The following is a 16,939-nucleotide window of genomic DNA, read 5'->3' as shown; positions in this document are numbered from 1 at the left end:
GCGCTGCAGAGCTAGAGGCCTCTCCCAGATAGAGGAGTCCTGCAGAGCTAGAGACCCCTCCCAGATAGAGGCGTGCTGCAGAGCAAGATGCCCCTCCCAGATAGAGAAGTTCTGCAGAGCTAGAGGCCCCTCCCAGATAGAGTGTTGCAGAGCTATAGGCCCCTCCCAAATACAGGAGTGTTGCAGAGCTATAGGCCCCTTTCAGATAGAGGAGTGCTGCAGATCTATAAGCCCCTCCCAGATGGAGGAGTGCTGCAGAGCTATTGGCCCCTCCCAGATATAGGAGAGCTGCAGAACTATAGGCACCTCCCAGATAGAGGAGCGCTGCAGAGCTATTGGCCCCTCCCAGATAGAGGAGTGCTGCAGAGCTATAGGCCACTCCCAGATGGAGGAGAGCTGCAGAGCTATAGGCCCCTCCCAGATAGAGTGTTGCAGAGCTATTGGCCCCTCTCAGATAGAGGAATGCTGCAGAGCTAGAAGCTCCTCCCAGATAGAGGAGTGCTGCAGAGCTATAGGCCCCTCCCAGATAGAAGAGCGCTGCAGGGCTAGAAGCCCCTCCCGATTCTCAACATTATCTTTGAGTAACGATCCTTCTGTCGATTCTTTATTTATTACACACAATATTACAATATTTCATAATTAATGAATGGTTGACAGTGGAACGTCTATAAGAGACCACTCACCTGTATGGGGACATTGAAAGAGGCATCATCCTGGAAATAGGAGAAAATATTCCAGTTTAATGCTCATGTATAATAACAGGAGAAACATCTCCCTCCCTCCTGCTCCTGTAGATGTGGGTCAGACGTTGCTCCTGCAGATTTGGGGTCTCACTTCCCTCCGCTGTTCCTGCTCCTGCACAGTCTCTCTTCCTGTGCCTGCTGAGTGGGCGGAGTCATCATGATGTCAAAGCTGTGCTGTCTGCTCTGAGCCAATGATGTCTCCTCATACTGCCCCGCCCACTACAGTATGCATTTCACTGTACGATGAGTCTGATGACATGTGACTGCTGCACCCAGCAAAGACCGAGAAAGAGAAGCTGCAGCTTCATCCCCCTCCTCTCCCCAATGTCTTATATTCACTGTGTAGCTCTAGCAGCTTTATAATAATATAACAGGGGTGATGTGTGATTAGTACTCACGTTTATGCGCGATGGTCTCACACCTGTAATAAGAGAGGACGTGATTATTACATGTCTCATGATAACCCTCTATTACATATAGAAGCCTATATTAGGCCACCCACAAACCTCTCTGATACCACCAGGTACATGATCCATAACACGCACCTATAGTGTACTACCAGCTCATTATCTATTACTACTGACAACCAGCCTGTATACACGAGTGAGACGTTGTCAGCCCTACCCCCTGTTAGATTAGTAACCTACTGTTAGCGATGATGCTTTTGATATTTCCCATTTTGCGTCGGAGCAGTTCATGATTTGTCTTTTCTTGGGTGGTGACCAAGAAGATCTCTTGGGTTCGGATCTTCAGACTGTGCTGATGTGTCAGGATCCGATCCTTTGCCTTCTCGCTGCTGTCATCCAGGTCATCAATAACAACGATCAGCCTCTCTTTACCTGTAATACATAGATGGACCCAATAATGGACCCAATAATGGATCCAGTAATGGACCCAATAATGGACCCAGTAATGGACCCAATAACTGACCCAGTAATGGACCCAATAATGGACCTAATATTGGACCCGATTATGGACCCTGTAATGGACCCAATAATGGACCCAGTAATGGACTCAATAATGGACCCAGTAATGGACTCAATAATGGACCCAATAATGGACCCAATAATGGACCCAGTAATGGACCCAATAATGGACCCAGTAATGGACTCAATAATGGACCCAATAATGGACCTAATATTGGACCAGTAATGGACCCAGTAATGGACCCAGTAATGGACGCTCGGGATGTCTGTCATTTACAGTGGGGATAGAGGATGGGTGGTCTCCTGTCTACCCCTTATATCTGCTATGACAGTAAGTGCAGCAGTACCACTCATGGCCTGTAGACATTTGAGGCACTGTGTATGGGTGACAGCAGCCATGTTATTCTCCTTTTGTATCATGAACCATTGAGTAATCCTCTGAAACTCATCCTGACCCCGGGCACAGAAGATTATTTCTGGCCCTTCTCCACCACAGAGGTCTCCCGGTAAGAAGCTGCCCCCTCTGTGAACACTGGACATTACTCTGTATTTCGCCATGCTCTTACCCAGCCCCTCGGATATGGCCTTTACTTCATCATCATACAAGGAGTCGGTGACGTCGGTGATGTTGACTCGCCCGCGGTTTCGGGAGTGGTAGAGGATTGCGAAGGAACATCGGTAGATCTGATCACAGAAGGCGCCGCTGTTACTGTTGGTGATGGTGAATGCAGACACCGTCCACTCTTCTCTCAGGCCGTCCAGCAACCATCTGTACTCAACCTCTCCAGATCGAGAAAATATCTGTACAGTCTGCCGGCCCACCATGATGTTCTGCTGAGTATCAAAACAAAAAGAATTCTGGGAGAGTTAACACTCAAGAAAGTGTCAGTCTTTACAGAAAATTTAGCGGTTTATTCATAGGCAGAGGCAACTCCAAGATAGAGGAGTGCTGCAGAGCTAGAGGCCCCTCCCAGAAAGAGGAGTGCTGCAGAGCTAGAGGCCCCTCCCAGAAAGAGGAGTGCTACAGAGCTAGAGGCCCCTCTTAGATAGAGTGCTGCAGAGCTAGAGGTCCCTCCCACATAGAGTGCTGCAGAGCTAGAGGCCCCTCCCAGATAGAGGAGTGCTGCAGAGCAAGAGGCCCCTCCCAGATAGAGAAGTGCTATAGAGCTATAGGCCCCTCCCAGATAGAGGAGTGCTGCAGAGCTAGAGGACCCTCCCAGAAAGAGTGCTGCAGAGCTAGAGGCCCCTCTTAGATAGAGTGCTGCAGAGCTAGAGGTCCCTCCCACATAGAGTGCTGCAGAGCTAGAGGCCCCTCCCAGATAGAGGAGTGCTGCAGAGCAAGAGGCCCCTCCCAGATAGAGAAGTGCTATAGAGCTATAGGCCCCTCCCAGATAGAGGAGAGCTGCAGAGCTATAGGTATCTTCCATATAGAGAAGCGGTGCAGAGCTAGAGGTCCCTCCCAGATAGAGTGCTGCAGAGCTAGAGGCCCCTCCCACATAGAGTGCTGCAGAGCTAGAGGCCCCTCCCAGATAGAGGAGTGCTGCAGAGCAAGAGGCCCCTCCCAGATAGAGAAGTGCTATAGAGCTATAGGCCCCTCCCAGATAGAGGAGTGCTGCAGAGCTAGAGGACCCTCCCAGATAGAGGAGTGCTGCAGAGCTAGAGGTCCCTCCCACATAGAGTGCTGCAGAGCTAGAGGCCCCTCCCAGATAGAGGAGAGCTGCAGAGCTAGAGGACCCTCCCAGATAGAGGAGCGCTGCAGAGCTAGAGGACCCTCTCAGATAGAGGAGAGCTGCAGAGCTAAAGGTCCCTCCCAGATAGAGGAGAGCTGCAGAGCTAGAGGACCCTCCCAGATAGAGGAGCGCTGCAGAGCTAGAGGACCCTCCCACATAGAGTGCTGCAGAGCTAGAGGCCCCTCCCAGATAGAGGAGAGCTGCAGAGCTAGAGGCCCCTCCCGGATAGAGAAGTGCTGTAGAGCTATAGGCCCCTCCCAGATAGAGGAGTTCTGCAGAGCTAGAGGCCCCTCCCAGATAGAGGAGCGCTGCAGAGCTAGAGGCCCCTCCCGGATAGAGAAGTGCTGTAGAACTATAGGCACCTCCCAGATAGAGGAGCGCTGCAGAGCTAAAGGCCCCTCCCAGATAGATTAGTGCTGCAGAGCAAGAGGCCCCTCCCAGATAGAGTGCTGCAGAGCTAGAGACCCCTCCCAGATAGAGGAGCGCTGCAGAGCTATAGGCCCCTCACAGATAGAGGAGTGCTGCAGAGCTAGAGGCCCCTCCCAGACAGAGGAGCGCTGCAGAGCTAGAGACCCCTCCCAGGTAGAGAAGTGCTGCAGAGCTATAGGCCCCTCCAAGATAGATTAGTGCTGCAGAGCTATAGGCCCCTCCAAGATAGATTAGTGCTGCAGAGCTAGAGGCCCCTGCCAGACAGAGGAGCGCTGGAGGGCTAGAGACTCCTCCTACATAGAGGAGCGCTGCAGAGCTATTGGCCCCTCCCAGATAGAGGAGCGCTGCAGAGCTATTGGCCCCTCCCAGATAGAGGAGCGCTGCAGAGCTATTGGCCCCTCCCAGATAGAGGAGTGCTGCAGAGCTAGAGACCCCTCCCAGATAGAGGAGTGCTGCAGAGCTAGAGGCCCCTCCCAGATAGAGGTGTGCTGCAGAGCTATAGGCCCCTCCCAGATAGAGGAGTGCTATAGAGCTATAGGCCCCTCCCAGATAGAGGAGTGCTGCAGAGCTATAGGCCCCTCCCAGATAGAGGAGTGCTGCAGAGCTAGAGGCCCCTCCCAGATAGAGGAGAGCTGCAGAGCTAGAGGACCCTCCCAGATAGAGGAGCGCTGCAGAGCTAGAGGACCTTCCCACATAGAGTGCTGCAGAGCTAGAGGCCCCTCCCAGATAGAGGAGAGCTGCAGAGCTAGAGGCCCCTCCCAGATAGAGGAGAGCTGCAGAGCTAGAGGCCCCTCCCAGATAGAGGAGCGCTGCAGAGCTAGAGGCCCCTCCCAGATAGAGGAGCGCTGCAGAGCTAGAGGCCCCTCCCGGATAGAGAAGTGCTGTAGAGCTATAGGCCCCTCCCAGATAGAGGAGTTCTGCAGAGCTAGAGGCCCCTCCCGGATAGAGAAGTGCTGTAGAACTATAGGCCCCTCACAGATAGAGGAGTGCTGCAGAGCTAGAGGCCCCTCCCAGACAGAGGAGCGCTGCAGAGCTAGAGACCCCTCCCAGGTAGAGGAGTGCTGCAGAGCTAAAGGCCCCTCCCAGATAGATTAGTGCTGCAGAGCAAGAGGCCCCTCCCAGATAGAGTGCTGCAGAGCTAGAGACCCCTCCCAGATAGAGGAGTGCTGCAGAGCTAAAGGCCCATCCCAGATAGATTAGTGCTGCAGAGCAAGAGGCCCCTCCCAGATAGAGTGCTGCAGAGCTAGAGACCCCTCCCAGATAGAGGAGCGCTGCAGAGCTATAGGCCCCTCACAGATAGAGGAGTGCTGCAGAGCTAGAGGCCCCTCCCAGACAGAGGAGCGCTGCAGAGCTAGAGACCCCTCCCAGGTAGAGGAGTGCTGCAGAGCTATAGGCCCCTCCAAGATAGATTAGTGCTGCAGAGCTATAGGCCCCTCCAAGATAGATTAGTGCTGCAGAGCTAGAGGCCCCTGCCAGACAGAGGAGCGCTGCAGGGCTAGAGACTCCTCCTACATAGAGGAGCGCTGCAGAGCTATTGGCCCCTCCCAGATAGAGGAGCGCTGCAGAGCTATTGGCCCCTCCTAGATAGAGGAGTGCTGCAGATCTATAGGCCCCTCCCAGATAGAGGAGCGCTGCAGAGTTATTGGCCCCTCCCAGATAGAGTGCTGCAGATCTATAGGCCCCTCCCAGATAGAGGAGTGCTGCAGATCTATAGGCCCCTCCCAGATAGAGGAGCGCTGCAGAGCTATTGGCCCCTCCCAGATAGAGGAGTGCTGCAGATCTATAGGCCCCTCCCAGATAGGAGTGCTGCAGATCTATAGGCCCCTCCCAGATAGGAGTGCTGCAGAGCTATTGGCCCCTCCCAGATAGAGGAGTGCTGCAGATCTATAGGCCCCTCCCAGATAGAGGAGTGCTGCAGATCTATAGGCCCCTCCCAGATAGAGGAGCGCTGCAGAGCTATTGGCCCCTCCCAGATAGAGGAGTGCTGCAGATCTATAGGCCCCTCCCAGATAGAGGAGTGCTGCAGATCTATAGGCCCCTCCCAGAGAGGAGCGCTGCAGAGCTATAGGCCCCTCCCAGATAGAGGAGCGCTGCAGAGCTATTGGCCCCTCCCAGATAGAGGAGTGCTGCAGATCTATAGGCCCCTCCCAGATAGAGGAGTGCTGCAGATCTATAGGCCCCTCCCAGATAGAGGAGCGCTGCAGAGCTAGAGGCCCCTCCCAGACAGAGGAGCGCTGCAGAGCTAGAGACCCCTCCCAGGTAGAGAAGTGCTGCAGAGCTATAGGCCCCTCCAAGATAGATTAGTGCTGCAGAGCTATAGGCCCCTCCAAGATAGATTAGTGCTGCAGAGCTAGAGGCCCCTGCCAGACAGAGGAGCGCTGGAGGGCTAGAGACTCCTCCTACATAGAGGAGCGCTGCAGAGCTATTGGCCCCTCCCAGATAGAGGAGCGCTGCAGAGCTATTGGCCCCTCCCAGATAGAGGAGCGCTGCAGAGCTATTGGCCCCTCCCAGATAGAGGAGTGCTGCAGAGCTAGAGACCCCTCCCAGATAGAGGAGTGCTGCAGAGCTAGAGGCCCCTCCCAGATAGAGGTGTGCTGCAGAGCTATAGGCCCCTCCCAGATAGAGGAGTGCTATAGAGCTATAGGCCCCTCCCAGATAGAGGAGTGCTGCAGAGCTATAGGCCCCTCCCAGATAGAGGAGTGCTGCAGAGCTAGAGGCCCCTCCCAGATAGAGGAGAGCTGCAGAGCTAGAGGACCCTCCCAGATAGAGGAGCGCTGCAGAGCTAGAGGACCTTCCCACATAGAGTGCTGCAGAGCTAGAGGCCCCTCCCAGATAGAGGAGAGCTGCAGAGCTAGAGGCCCCTCCCAGATAGAGGAGAGCTGCAGAGCTAGAGGCCCCTCCCAGATAGAGGAGCGCTGCAGAGCTAGAGGCCCCTCCCAGATAGAGGAGCGCTGCAGAGCTAGAGGCCCCTCCCGGATAGAGAAGTGCTGTAGAGCTATAGGCCCCTCCCAGATAGAGGAGTTCTGCAGAGCTAGAGGCCCCTCCCGGATAGAGAAGTGCTGTAGAACTATAGGCCCCTCACAGATAGAGGAGTGCTGCAGAGCTAGAGGCCCCTCCCAGACAGAGGAGCGCTGCAGAGCTAGAGACCCCTCCCAGGTAGAGGAGTGCTGCAGAGCTAAAGGCCCCTCCCAGATAGATTAGTGCTGCAGAGCAAGAGGCCCCTCCCAGATAGAGTGCTGCAGAGCTAGAGACCCCTCCCAGATAGAGGAGTGCTGCAGAGCTAAAGGCCCATCCCAGATAGATTAGTGCTGCAGAGCAAGAGGCCCCTCCCAGATAGAGTGCTGCAGAGCTAGAGACCCCTCCCAGATAGAGGAGCGCTGCAGAGCTATAGGCCCCTCACAGATAGAGGAGTGCTGCAGAGCTAGAGGCCCCTCCCAGACAGAGGAGCGCTGCAGAGCTAGAGACCCCTCCCAGGTAGAGGAGTGCTGCAGAGCTATAGGCCCCTCCAAGATAGATTAGTGCTGCAGAGCTATAGGCCCCTCCAAGATAGATTAGTGCTGCAGAGCTAGAGGCCCCTGCCAGACAGAGGAGCGCTGCAGGGCTAGAGACTCCTCCTACATAGAGAAGCGCTGCAGAGCTATTGGCCCCTCCCAGATAGAGGAGCGCTGCAGAGCTATTGGCCCCTCCTAGATAGAGGAGTGCTGCAGATCTATAGGCCCCTCCCAGATAGAGGAGCGCTGCAGAGCTATTGGCCCCTCCCAGATAGAGTGCTGCAGATCTATAGGCCCCTCCCAGATAGAGGAGTGCTGCAGATCTATAGGCCCCTCCCAGATAGAGGAGCGCTGCAGAGCTATTGGCCCCTCCCAGATAGAGGAGTGCTGCAGATCTATAGGCCCCTCCCAGATAGGAGTGCTGCAGATCTATAGGCCCCTCCCAGATAGGAGTGCTGCAGAGCTATTGGCCCCTCCCAGATAGAGGAGTGCTGCAGATCTATAGGCCCCTCCCAGATAGAGGAGTGCTGCAGATCTATAGGCCCCTCCCAGATAGAGGAGCGCTGCAGAGCTATTGGCCCCTCCCAGATAGAGGAGTGCTGCAGATCTATAGGCCCCTCCCAGATAGAGGAGTGCTGCAGATCTATAGGCCCCTCCCAGAGAGGAGCGCTGCAGAGCTATAGGCCCCTCCCAGATAGAGGAGCGCTGCAGAGCTATTGGCCCCTCCCAGATAGAGGAGTGCTGCAGATCTATAGGCCCCTCCCAGATAGAGGAGTGCTGCAGATCTATAGGCCCCTCCCAGATAGAGGAGCGCTGCAGAGCTATTGGCCCCTCCCAGATAGAGGAGTGCTGCAGATCTATAGGCCCCCCCCAGATAGAGGAGTGCTGCAGATCTATAGGCCCCTCCCAGATAGAGGAGCGCTGCAGAGCTATTGGCCCCTCCCAGATAGAGGAGTGCTGAAGATCTATAGGCCCCTCCCAGATAGAGGAGTGCTGCAGATCTATAGGCCCCTCCCAGATAGAGGAGCGCTGCAGAGCTATTGGCCCCTCCCAGATAGAGGAGTGCTGCAGATCTATAGGCCCCTCCCAGATAGGAGTGCTGCAGATCTATAGGCCCCTCCCAGATAGAGGAGCGCTGCAAAGCTATTGGCCCCTCCCAGATAGAGGAGTGCTGCAGAGCTATTGGCCCCTCCCAGATAGAGGAGTGCTGCAGATCTATAGGCCCCTCCCAGATAGAGGAGCGCTGCAAAGCTATTGGCCCCTCCCAGATAGAGGAGTGCTGCAGATCTATAGGCCCCTCCCAGATAGAGGAGTGCTGCAGATCTATAGGCCCCTCCCAGATAGAGGAGCGCTGCAGAGCTATTGGCCCCTCCCAGATAGAGGAGTGCTGCAGATCTATAGGCCCCCCCAGATAGAGTGCTGCAGATCTATAGGCCCCTCCCAGATAGAGGAGCGCTGCAGAGCTATTGGCCCCTCCCAGATAGAGGAGTGCTGCAGATCTATAGGCCCCCCCAGATAGAGGAGTGCTGCAGATCTATAGGCCCCTCCCAGATAGAGGAGTGCTGCAGAGCTATTGGCCCCTCCCAGATAGAGGAGTGCTGCAGATCTATAGGCCCCTCCCAGATAGGAGTGCTGCAGATCTATAGGCCCCTCCCAGATAGAGGAGCGCTGCAGAGCTATTGGCCCCTCCCAGATAGAGGAGTGCTGCAGATCTATAGGCCCCCCCAGATAGAGGAATGCTGCAGATCTATAGGCCCCTCCCAGATAGAGGAGCGCTGCAGAGCTATTGGCCCCTCCCAGATAGAGGAGTGCTGCAGATCTATAGGCCCCTCCCAGATAGGAGTGCTGCAGATCTATAGGCCCTTCCCAGATAGAGGAGCGCTGCAGAGCTATTGGCCCCTCCCAGATAGAGGAGTGCTGCAGAGCTATTGGCCCCTTCCAGATAGAGGAGTGCTGCAGATCTATAGGCCCCTCCCAGATAGAGGAGCGCTGCAGAGCTATTGGCCCCTCCCAGATAGAGGAGTGCTGCAGATCTATAGGCCCCTCCCAGATAGAGGAGTGCTGCAGATCTATAGGCCCCTCCCAGATAGAGGAGCGCTGCAGAGCTATTGGCCCCTCCCAGATAGAGGAGTGCTGCAGATCTATAGGCCCCCCCAGATAGAGGAGTGCTGCAGATCTATAGGCCCCTCCCAGATAGAGGAGTGCTGCAGAGCTATTGGCCCCTCCCAGATAGAGGAGTGCTGCAGATCTATAGGCCCCTCCCAGATAGAGGAGTGCTGCAGAGCTATTGGCCCCTCCCAGATAGAGGAGTGCTGCAGATCTATAGGCCCCTCCCAGATAGAGGAGCGCTGCAGAGCTATTGGCCCCTCCCAGATAGAGGAGTGCTGCAGAGCTAGAGGCCCCTCCCAGATAGAGGAGCGCTGCAGAGCTATTGGCCCCTCCCAGATAGAGGAGTGCTGCAGATCTATAGGCCCCTCCCAGATAGGGGAGTGCTGCAGATCTATAGGCCCCTCCCAGATAGAGGAGTGCTGCAGAGCTATTGGCCCCTCCCAGATAGAGTGCTGCAGATCTATAGGCCCCTCCCAGATAGAGGAGTGCTGCAGATCTATAGGCCCCTCCCAGATAGGGGAGTGCTGCAGATCTATAGGCCCCTCCCAGATAGAGGAGTGCTGCAGAGCTATTGGCCCCTCCCAGATAGAGGAGTGCTGCAGATCTATAGGCCCCTCCCAGATAGAGGAGTGCTGCAGATCTATAGGCCCCTCCCAGATAGAGGAGTGCTGCAGAGCTAGAGGCCCCTCCCAGATAGAGGAGCGCTGCAGAGCTATTGGCCCCTCCCAGATAGAGGAGTGCTGCAGATCTATAGGCCCCTCCCAGATAGAGGAGTGCTGCAGAACTATTGGCCCCTCCCAGATAGAGGAGTGCTGCAGATCTATAGGCCCCTCCCAGATAGAGGAGTGCTGCAGATCTATAGGCCCCTCCCAGATAGAGGAGTGCTGCAGAGCTAGAGGCCCCTCCCAGATAGAGGAGCGCTGCAGATCTATAGGCCCCTCCCAGATATAGGAGAGCTGCAGAGCTATAGGCCCCTCCCAGATAGAGGAGCGCTGCAGAGCTAGAGGCCCCTCCCAGATAGAGGAGCGCTGCAGAGCTATTGGCCCCTCCCAGATAGAGGAGTGCTGCAGAGCTATTGGCCCCTCCCAGATAGAGGAGTGCTGCAGATCTATAGGCCCCTCCCAGATAGAGGAGTGCTGCAGATCTATAGGCCCCTCCCAGATAGAGGAGTGCTGCAGAGCTATTGGCCCCTCCCAGATAGAGGAGTGCTGCAGAGCTATTGGCCCCTCCCAGATAGAGGAGCGCTGCAGAGCTATTGGCCCCTCCCAGATAGAGGAGTGCTGCAGATCTATAGGCCCCTCCCAGATAGGGGAGTGCTGCAGATCTATAGGCCCCTCCCAGATAGAGGAGTGCTGCAGAGCTATTGGCCCCTCCCAGATAGAGGAGTGCTGCAGATCTATAGGCCCCTCCCAGATAGAGGAGTGCTGCAGATCTATAGGCCCCTCCCAGATAGAGGAGTGCTGCAGAGCTAGAGGCCCCTCCCAGATAGAGGAGCGCTGCAGAGCTATTAGCCCCTCCCAGATAGAGGAGTGCTGCAGATCTATAGGCCCCTCCCAGATAGAGGAGTGCTGCAGAACTATTGGCCCCTCCCAGATAGAGGAGTGCTGCAGATCTATAGGCCCCTCCCAGATAGAGGAGTGCTGCAGATCTATAGGCCCCTCCCAGATAGAGGAGTGCTGCAGAGCTAGAGGCCCCTCCCAGATAGAGGAGCGCTGCAGATCTATAGGCCCCTCCCAGATATAGGAGAGCTGCAGAGCTAGAGGCCCCTCCCAGATAGAGAAGTGCTGCAGATCTATAGGCCCCTCCCAGATATAGGAGAGCTGCAGAGCTATAGGCCCCTCCCAGATAGAGAAGTGCTGCAGATCTATAGGCCCCTCCCAGATAGAGAAGTGCTGCAGAGCTATTGGCCCCTCCCAGATAGAGGAGTGCTGCAGAGCTATTGGCCCCTCCCAGATAGAGGAGTGCTGCAGAGCTATAGCCCCCTCCAAGATAGATTAGTGCTGCAGAGCTAGAGGCCCCTCCTAGATAGAGGAGTGCTGCAGAACTATTGGCCCCTCCTAGATAGAGGAGCGCTGCAGAGCTATTGGCCCCTCCCAGATAGAGGAGTGCTGCAGAGCTAGAGGCCCCTCCCAGATAGAGGAGCGCTGCAGATCTATAGGCCCCTCCCAGATATAGGAGAGCTGCAGAGCTAGAGGCCCCTCCCAGATAGAGAAGTGCTGCAGATCTATAGGCCCCTCCCAGATATAGGAAAGCTGCAGAGCTATAGGCCCCTCCCAGATAGAGAAGTGCTGCAGATCTATAGGCCCCTCCCAGATAGAGGAGTGCTGCAGAGCTATAGGCCCCTCCAAGATAGATTAGTGCTGCAGAGCTAGAGGCCCCTCCTAGATAGAGGAGTGCTGCAGAACTATTGGCCCCTCCTAGATAGAGGAGCGCTGCAGAGCTATTGGCCCCTCCCAGATAGAGGAGTGCTGCAGAGCTATTGGCCCCTCCTAGATAGAGGACCGCTGCAGAGCTATTGGCCCCTCCCAGATAGAGGAGCGCTGCAGAGCTATTGGCCCCTCCCAGATAGGAGTGCTGCAGAGCTATTGGCCCCTCCCAGATAGAGGAGTGCTGCAGAGCTATAGGCCCCTCCAAGATAGATTAGTGCTGCAGAGCTAGAGGCCCCTCCTAGATAGAGGAGCGCTGCAGAGCTATTGGCCCCTCCCAGATAGAGGAGTGCTGCAGAGCTATTGGCCCCTCCTAGATAGAGGAGCGCTGCAGAGCTATTGGCCCCTCCCAGATAGAGGAGCGCTGCAGAGCTATTGGCCCCTCCCAGATAGAGGAGTGCTGCAGAGCTATTGGCCCCTCCCAGATAGAGGAGCGCTGCAGAACTATTGGCCCCTCCTAGATAGAGGAGCGCTGCAGAGCTATTGGCCCCTCCCAGATAGAGGAGTGCTGCAGATCTATAGGCCCCCCCAGATAGAGGAGTGCTGCAGATCTATAGGCCCCCCCAGATAGAGGAGTGCTGCAGAGCTATTGGCCCCTCCCAGATGGTGCTGTCACTACTGATATTACATGAATGAAAAGGCGGGAAAGGTAAAGACGATTAAAAAGTCCAAAAGGTGCAAAGAATTTAATTTGCTTTGTTTAACCAACAATGTAAAGGGGTTTTACAACAACCGTGAAGCACAGATGACACCGCGAGGGACAGACAGGATCCGATAGGATCATAAATCAGGCAGTAAAAGGAATAGATACAAAGGCACAAAATGAGCATGAGAGAAATATAGCATCAACATAACATTCCACTATATTACTGCCATCCGGTGCACGTAGGGAGCTGCTGTGTGTGGCCTCTGCTGGTGCTGCCCAATAATGTAGTGGATATGTCTCTGTCATCTTTACTCTGCATATATGGGGCACTCTCAGCACTCTGGCACTTTACCATTATACGTTATTGCCACCATTTTCAAGCTGTCCACATGTTATGCCAGGGGTGGGGAACCTCAGGCCCCAGGGCCATTTACGGCCCTCGATGGCTTTTTAGTAGGCCCCAAAACAGATTCTCAGGGACCTCATTCTTGGGCAGGGAGCTGTATTTTGATTACATGAATTTCTTCTTGCTCTGTTAGCACACACACACGCATGCACACAGTCACTACTGATCACTAAAGGGCATGCAATGGAAGATTATGTCCCTAAACCAATGCCAGAGTCAGGATGCACTTTGTGGTACGGCCCCCGCAGGATGGTAGAAATATCCAAATGGCCCTCGGCAGAAAAAAAGATTCCACCCCTGGGTTATGCCGTACACTGAGCAGCTCCCTACGTGCACCGGATGGCAGTAATATAGTGGAATGTTATGTTGATGCTATATTTCTCTCATGCTCATTTTGTGCCTTTGTATCTATTCCTTTTACTGCCTGATTTATGGTCCTATTGGATCCTGCCTGTCCCTCGCGGTGTCATCTGTGCAGTGTCTGTTAAATAAAGATGATTACATTGTTTGCACCTTTTGGAGTTTTTGATCGTCTGTTCCCTTCCCCCCTTTTTGCTTGTGCAACTTGACGATTCGTCCGTATTTAGCGCTATTATTGCTGTGGCCCCGCTCTATGGTTTTAGATAATTGCATTTAAGGATAACCAATGTTTTCATAAGATACTTTGTGACGTTACATGATTTTGATACAATATTAAGTTGCCGGGAAATGTCTATGACAAAGATACAAAGTGCAATTCTCAATCTGATACTGATAAGTTATCGACTCAGCGCAGAGCAGGGCGCCAAAATAATCAGTAATCAGCCCGAGGAATGATCACACATTACACATTATACATGACACATAACACGCAGCAAGTAACACACATACTACTCATTCCACAGACTGCACATCACACATAACACACATTTCACACTGAATACACTGCACACACATCACACGCCACACACACATCACATACGCCGTACACATATCACACACACTGCACACATATCACACACACCGCACCGCACACATATCACACATCACACACACCGCACACACACTGCACACATATCACACACGCCGCACACGCCGCACACATATCACACATGCCGCACACGCCACACACACATCACACACGCCGTACACATATCACACACACTGCACACATATCACACACACTGCACCGCACACATAGCACACACATCACACACGCCACACACATAGCACACACACCACACCACACACGCCACACACATAGCACACACACCACACCACACACATCACACACGCCACACACATAGCACACACACCGCACACATAGCACACACATCACACACACCGCACACATAGCACACACATCACACACACCGCACACATAGCACACACACCACACCACACACATCACACACATCACACACGCCATACACATAGCACACACACCGCACCGCACACATAGCACACACATCACACACACACTGCACACATATCACACACAGCACACACATCATACACACCGCACCGCACACATAGCACACACATCACACACGCCACACACATAACACACACATCACACACACCACACACATAGCACACACACCACACCACACACATCACACACACCGCACCACACACATAGTACACACATCATACACACCGCACCGCACACATAGCACACACATCACACACGCCACACACATAGCACACACATCACACACACCACACACATAGCACACACCGCACTGCACACATAGTACACACATCACACACACCGCACACATAGTACACACATCACACACACCGCACTCATCACACACACACTGCACACATATCACACACACCGCACCGCACACATAGCACACACATCACACACACCGCACTCATCACACACACACTGCACACATAGCACACACATCACATCACGCACCGCACATGGCACTCACTAACCCTGCATATAAAGCACAGCACATAACACACACACCGCACCACACACACGCACCGCACATGGCACTCACAGCTCTGCATATAAAGCACAGCACATATAACTGTACAGATCGGACATCACACATGATATATATTACAGATTAAATCCCACACGGTCCACAACTCACATCACACATATTACACACATCACACACGACCCCCTGACAGCCCCCATTCCCCCGTTACCCCTGTTTCTCGCTCCTCGTCCTTCCTGGAACTGAACTTAATGTCTCACAATGAAAGTGAAAGCAGCAGCCTCCGAGCTGCGGGCAGGGGGCACAGACTTTCACTTTCACCGTGCTCCTCCTTACGTAAGGAAGGTGACGAGGGAGGTACAAGGCACAATGTGGAGTTAAGGATTAAATGCTGCAGATTTTTCCCTTTAATGTTTCCCCTCCAGCCTTCAGAACCTGTGAGAGTGAAGCAATGGCCGGGGTCCACCACGGTGCTGGAAGACTACTGTACACAAGATGAGGTGCAAACAACAAAGGATAGATTTATTGGAAGGTAAGGAATGAAGGGAATGAGGAAGATGCAAACAGGGGTTTACAATGGAAAAAGACAATTTACAAGAGTAATAAACTTTATCTTTTCCGTAAAATAGCACGGTGCTACCAACTATTACAGACTCAAAATATGTTTAACAAGCAAATGTAAGCAATAAACAAGTGATGATGCTACTCTACGTATAACCTCCCTGGCCTTTACTAACCAGGCCACACCGCTCCCGTGTACTGACTATTGAAGCCTACACTAGGCCCTAACAGGTGTACCAAACAGGAACAGAGTCACGGTGATGTTGGAGAATCAGGTCCAGTCCCAGGAGGGCCCCCAGCAGTCCAATATGGTGGTGTGCACGGCTTTCTGTCAGCTCTGTGAGACGTGGTCTTCTCCATGCTTCTGGATCCTAGGGATGCTCCTGGAAACTGTAAATCCTTTTCTCGGTATCTTCATGGCTCTCTTGCAGCTATATCAGGACACAGTTCTCTCTTTCATCTATCAGCACAACAAGTCCTCTCTGCAGCAGCCTCAGCTCACACACGCTGCTCCAGCTCCACACCTGCACTCTGCACAGACTAGCTCATTACAAAGATTATTGCAGGGGAGAAGCAGAACATTCCATCACGCCAGACAAGGGGGTGCAGCCTCTTAAAGTGACACCCTGTTCCTTACTGTCCGTAACAGCACCACCCTCTTACAAGAGCCTAGATGATTCTGCCCCTACCACATACTCTCCACCCTGCCCCTCACAGAGCCCTGCCACCTAGTGTGCCCCCTACCACCTAGTGTGCCCCCTGCCCCTCACAGAGTCCTGCCGCCTAGTGTGCCCCATGCCCCTCAAAGAGCCCTGCCGCCTAGTGTGCCTCCTGCCCCTCACAGAACCCTGCCGCCTAGTGTGCCCCCTGCCCGTCACAGAGCCCTGCTGCCTAGTGTGCCCCCTGCCCCTCACAGAGCTCTGCCGCCTAGTGTGCCCCCTGCCCCTCACAGAGCCCTGCTGCCTAGCGTTCCCCTCTGCCCCTCACAGAGCCCTGCCGCCTAGTGTGCCCCCTGCCCCTCACAGAGCCCTGCCACCTAGCGTGCCCCCTGCCCCTCACAGAGCCCTGTTGCCTAATGTGCCCCCTGCCCCTCACAGAGCTCTGCTGCCTAGTGTGCCCCCTGCCCCTCACAGAGCCCTGCCGCCTAGCGTGCCCCCTGCCCCTCACAGAGCCCTGTTGCCTAGTGTGCCCCCTGCCCCTCACAGAGCTCTGCCACCTAGCGTGCCCCCTGTCCCTCACAGAGCCCTGCCGCCTAGCGTGCCCCCTGCCCCTCACAGAGCCCTGCCACCTAGTGTGCCCCCTGCCCCTCACAGAGCCCTGCCGCCTAGTGTGCCCCCTGCCCCTCACAGAGCTCTGCCACCTAGCGTGCCCCCTGTCCCTCACAGAGCCCTGCCGCCTAGCGTGCCCCCTGCCCCTCACAGAGCCATGTTGCCTAGTGTGCCCCCTGCCCCTCACAGAGCTCTGCTGCCTAGCGTGCCCCCTGTCCCTCACAGAGCTCTGCCGCCTAGCGTGCCCCCTGGCCCTCACAGAGC

General features: G+C 54.6%; 1 protein-coding gene across 3 annotated transcripts in view; it reads right to left on the bottom strand.

The window, feature by feature from the left end:
• LOC138645683 (uncharacterized) overlaps nucleotides 1–16,939 on the bottom strand; it is a 240,895-nt gene that overhangs the window by 8,047 nt on the left and 215,909 nt on the right. The window contains exons 1-5 of one of the 3 annotated variants that reach the window (XM_069735146.1): nucleotides 15,058–15,149; nucleotides 2,236–2,503; nucleotides 1,391–1,582; nucleotides 1,142–1,164; nucleotides 684–713 (exon numbers count right to left, since the gene is read on the bottom strand). In XM_069735146.1, coding sequence (XP_069591247.1) covers nucleotides 684–713; nucleotides 1,142–1,164; nucleotides 1,391–1,582; nucleotides 2,236–2,494 — 504 coding nt within the window. In that variant the 5' untranslated portion in view covers nucleotides 2,495–2,503; nucleotides 15,058–15,149. Of the gene's footprint in view, nucleotides 1–683; nucleotides 714–1,141; nucleotides 1,165–1,390; nucleotides 1,583–2,235; nucleotides 2,504–15,057; nucleotides 15,150–16,939 lie in introns of those variants that run through there. The other 2 variants (XM_069735150.1, XM_069735147.1) reach the window with 2 other exon arrangements.

The sequence above is a fragment of the Ranitomeya imitator genome, chromosome 7, assembly GCF_032444005.1.
Source record: "Ranitomeya imitator isolate aRanImi1 chromosome 7, aRanImi1.pri, whole genome shotgun sequence".
Lineage (NCBI taxonomy): Eukaryota > Metazoa > Chordata > Amphibia > Anura > Dendrobatidae > Ranitomeya > Ranitomeya imitator.
This window is presented reverse-complemented; position numbering and strand designations above follow the sequence as displayed.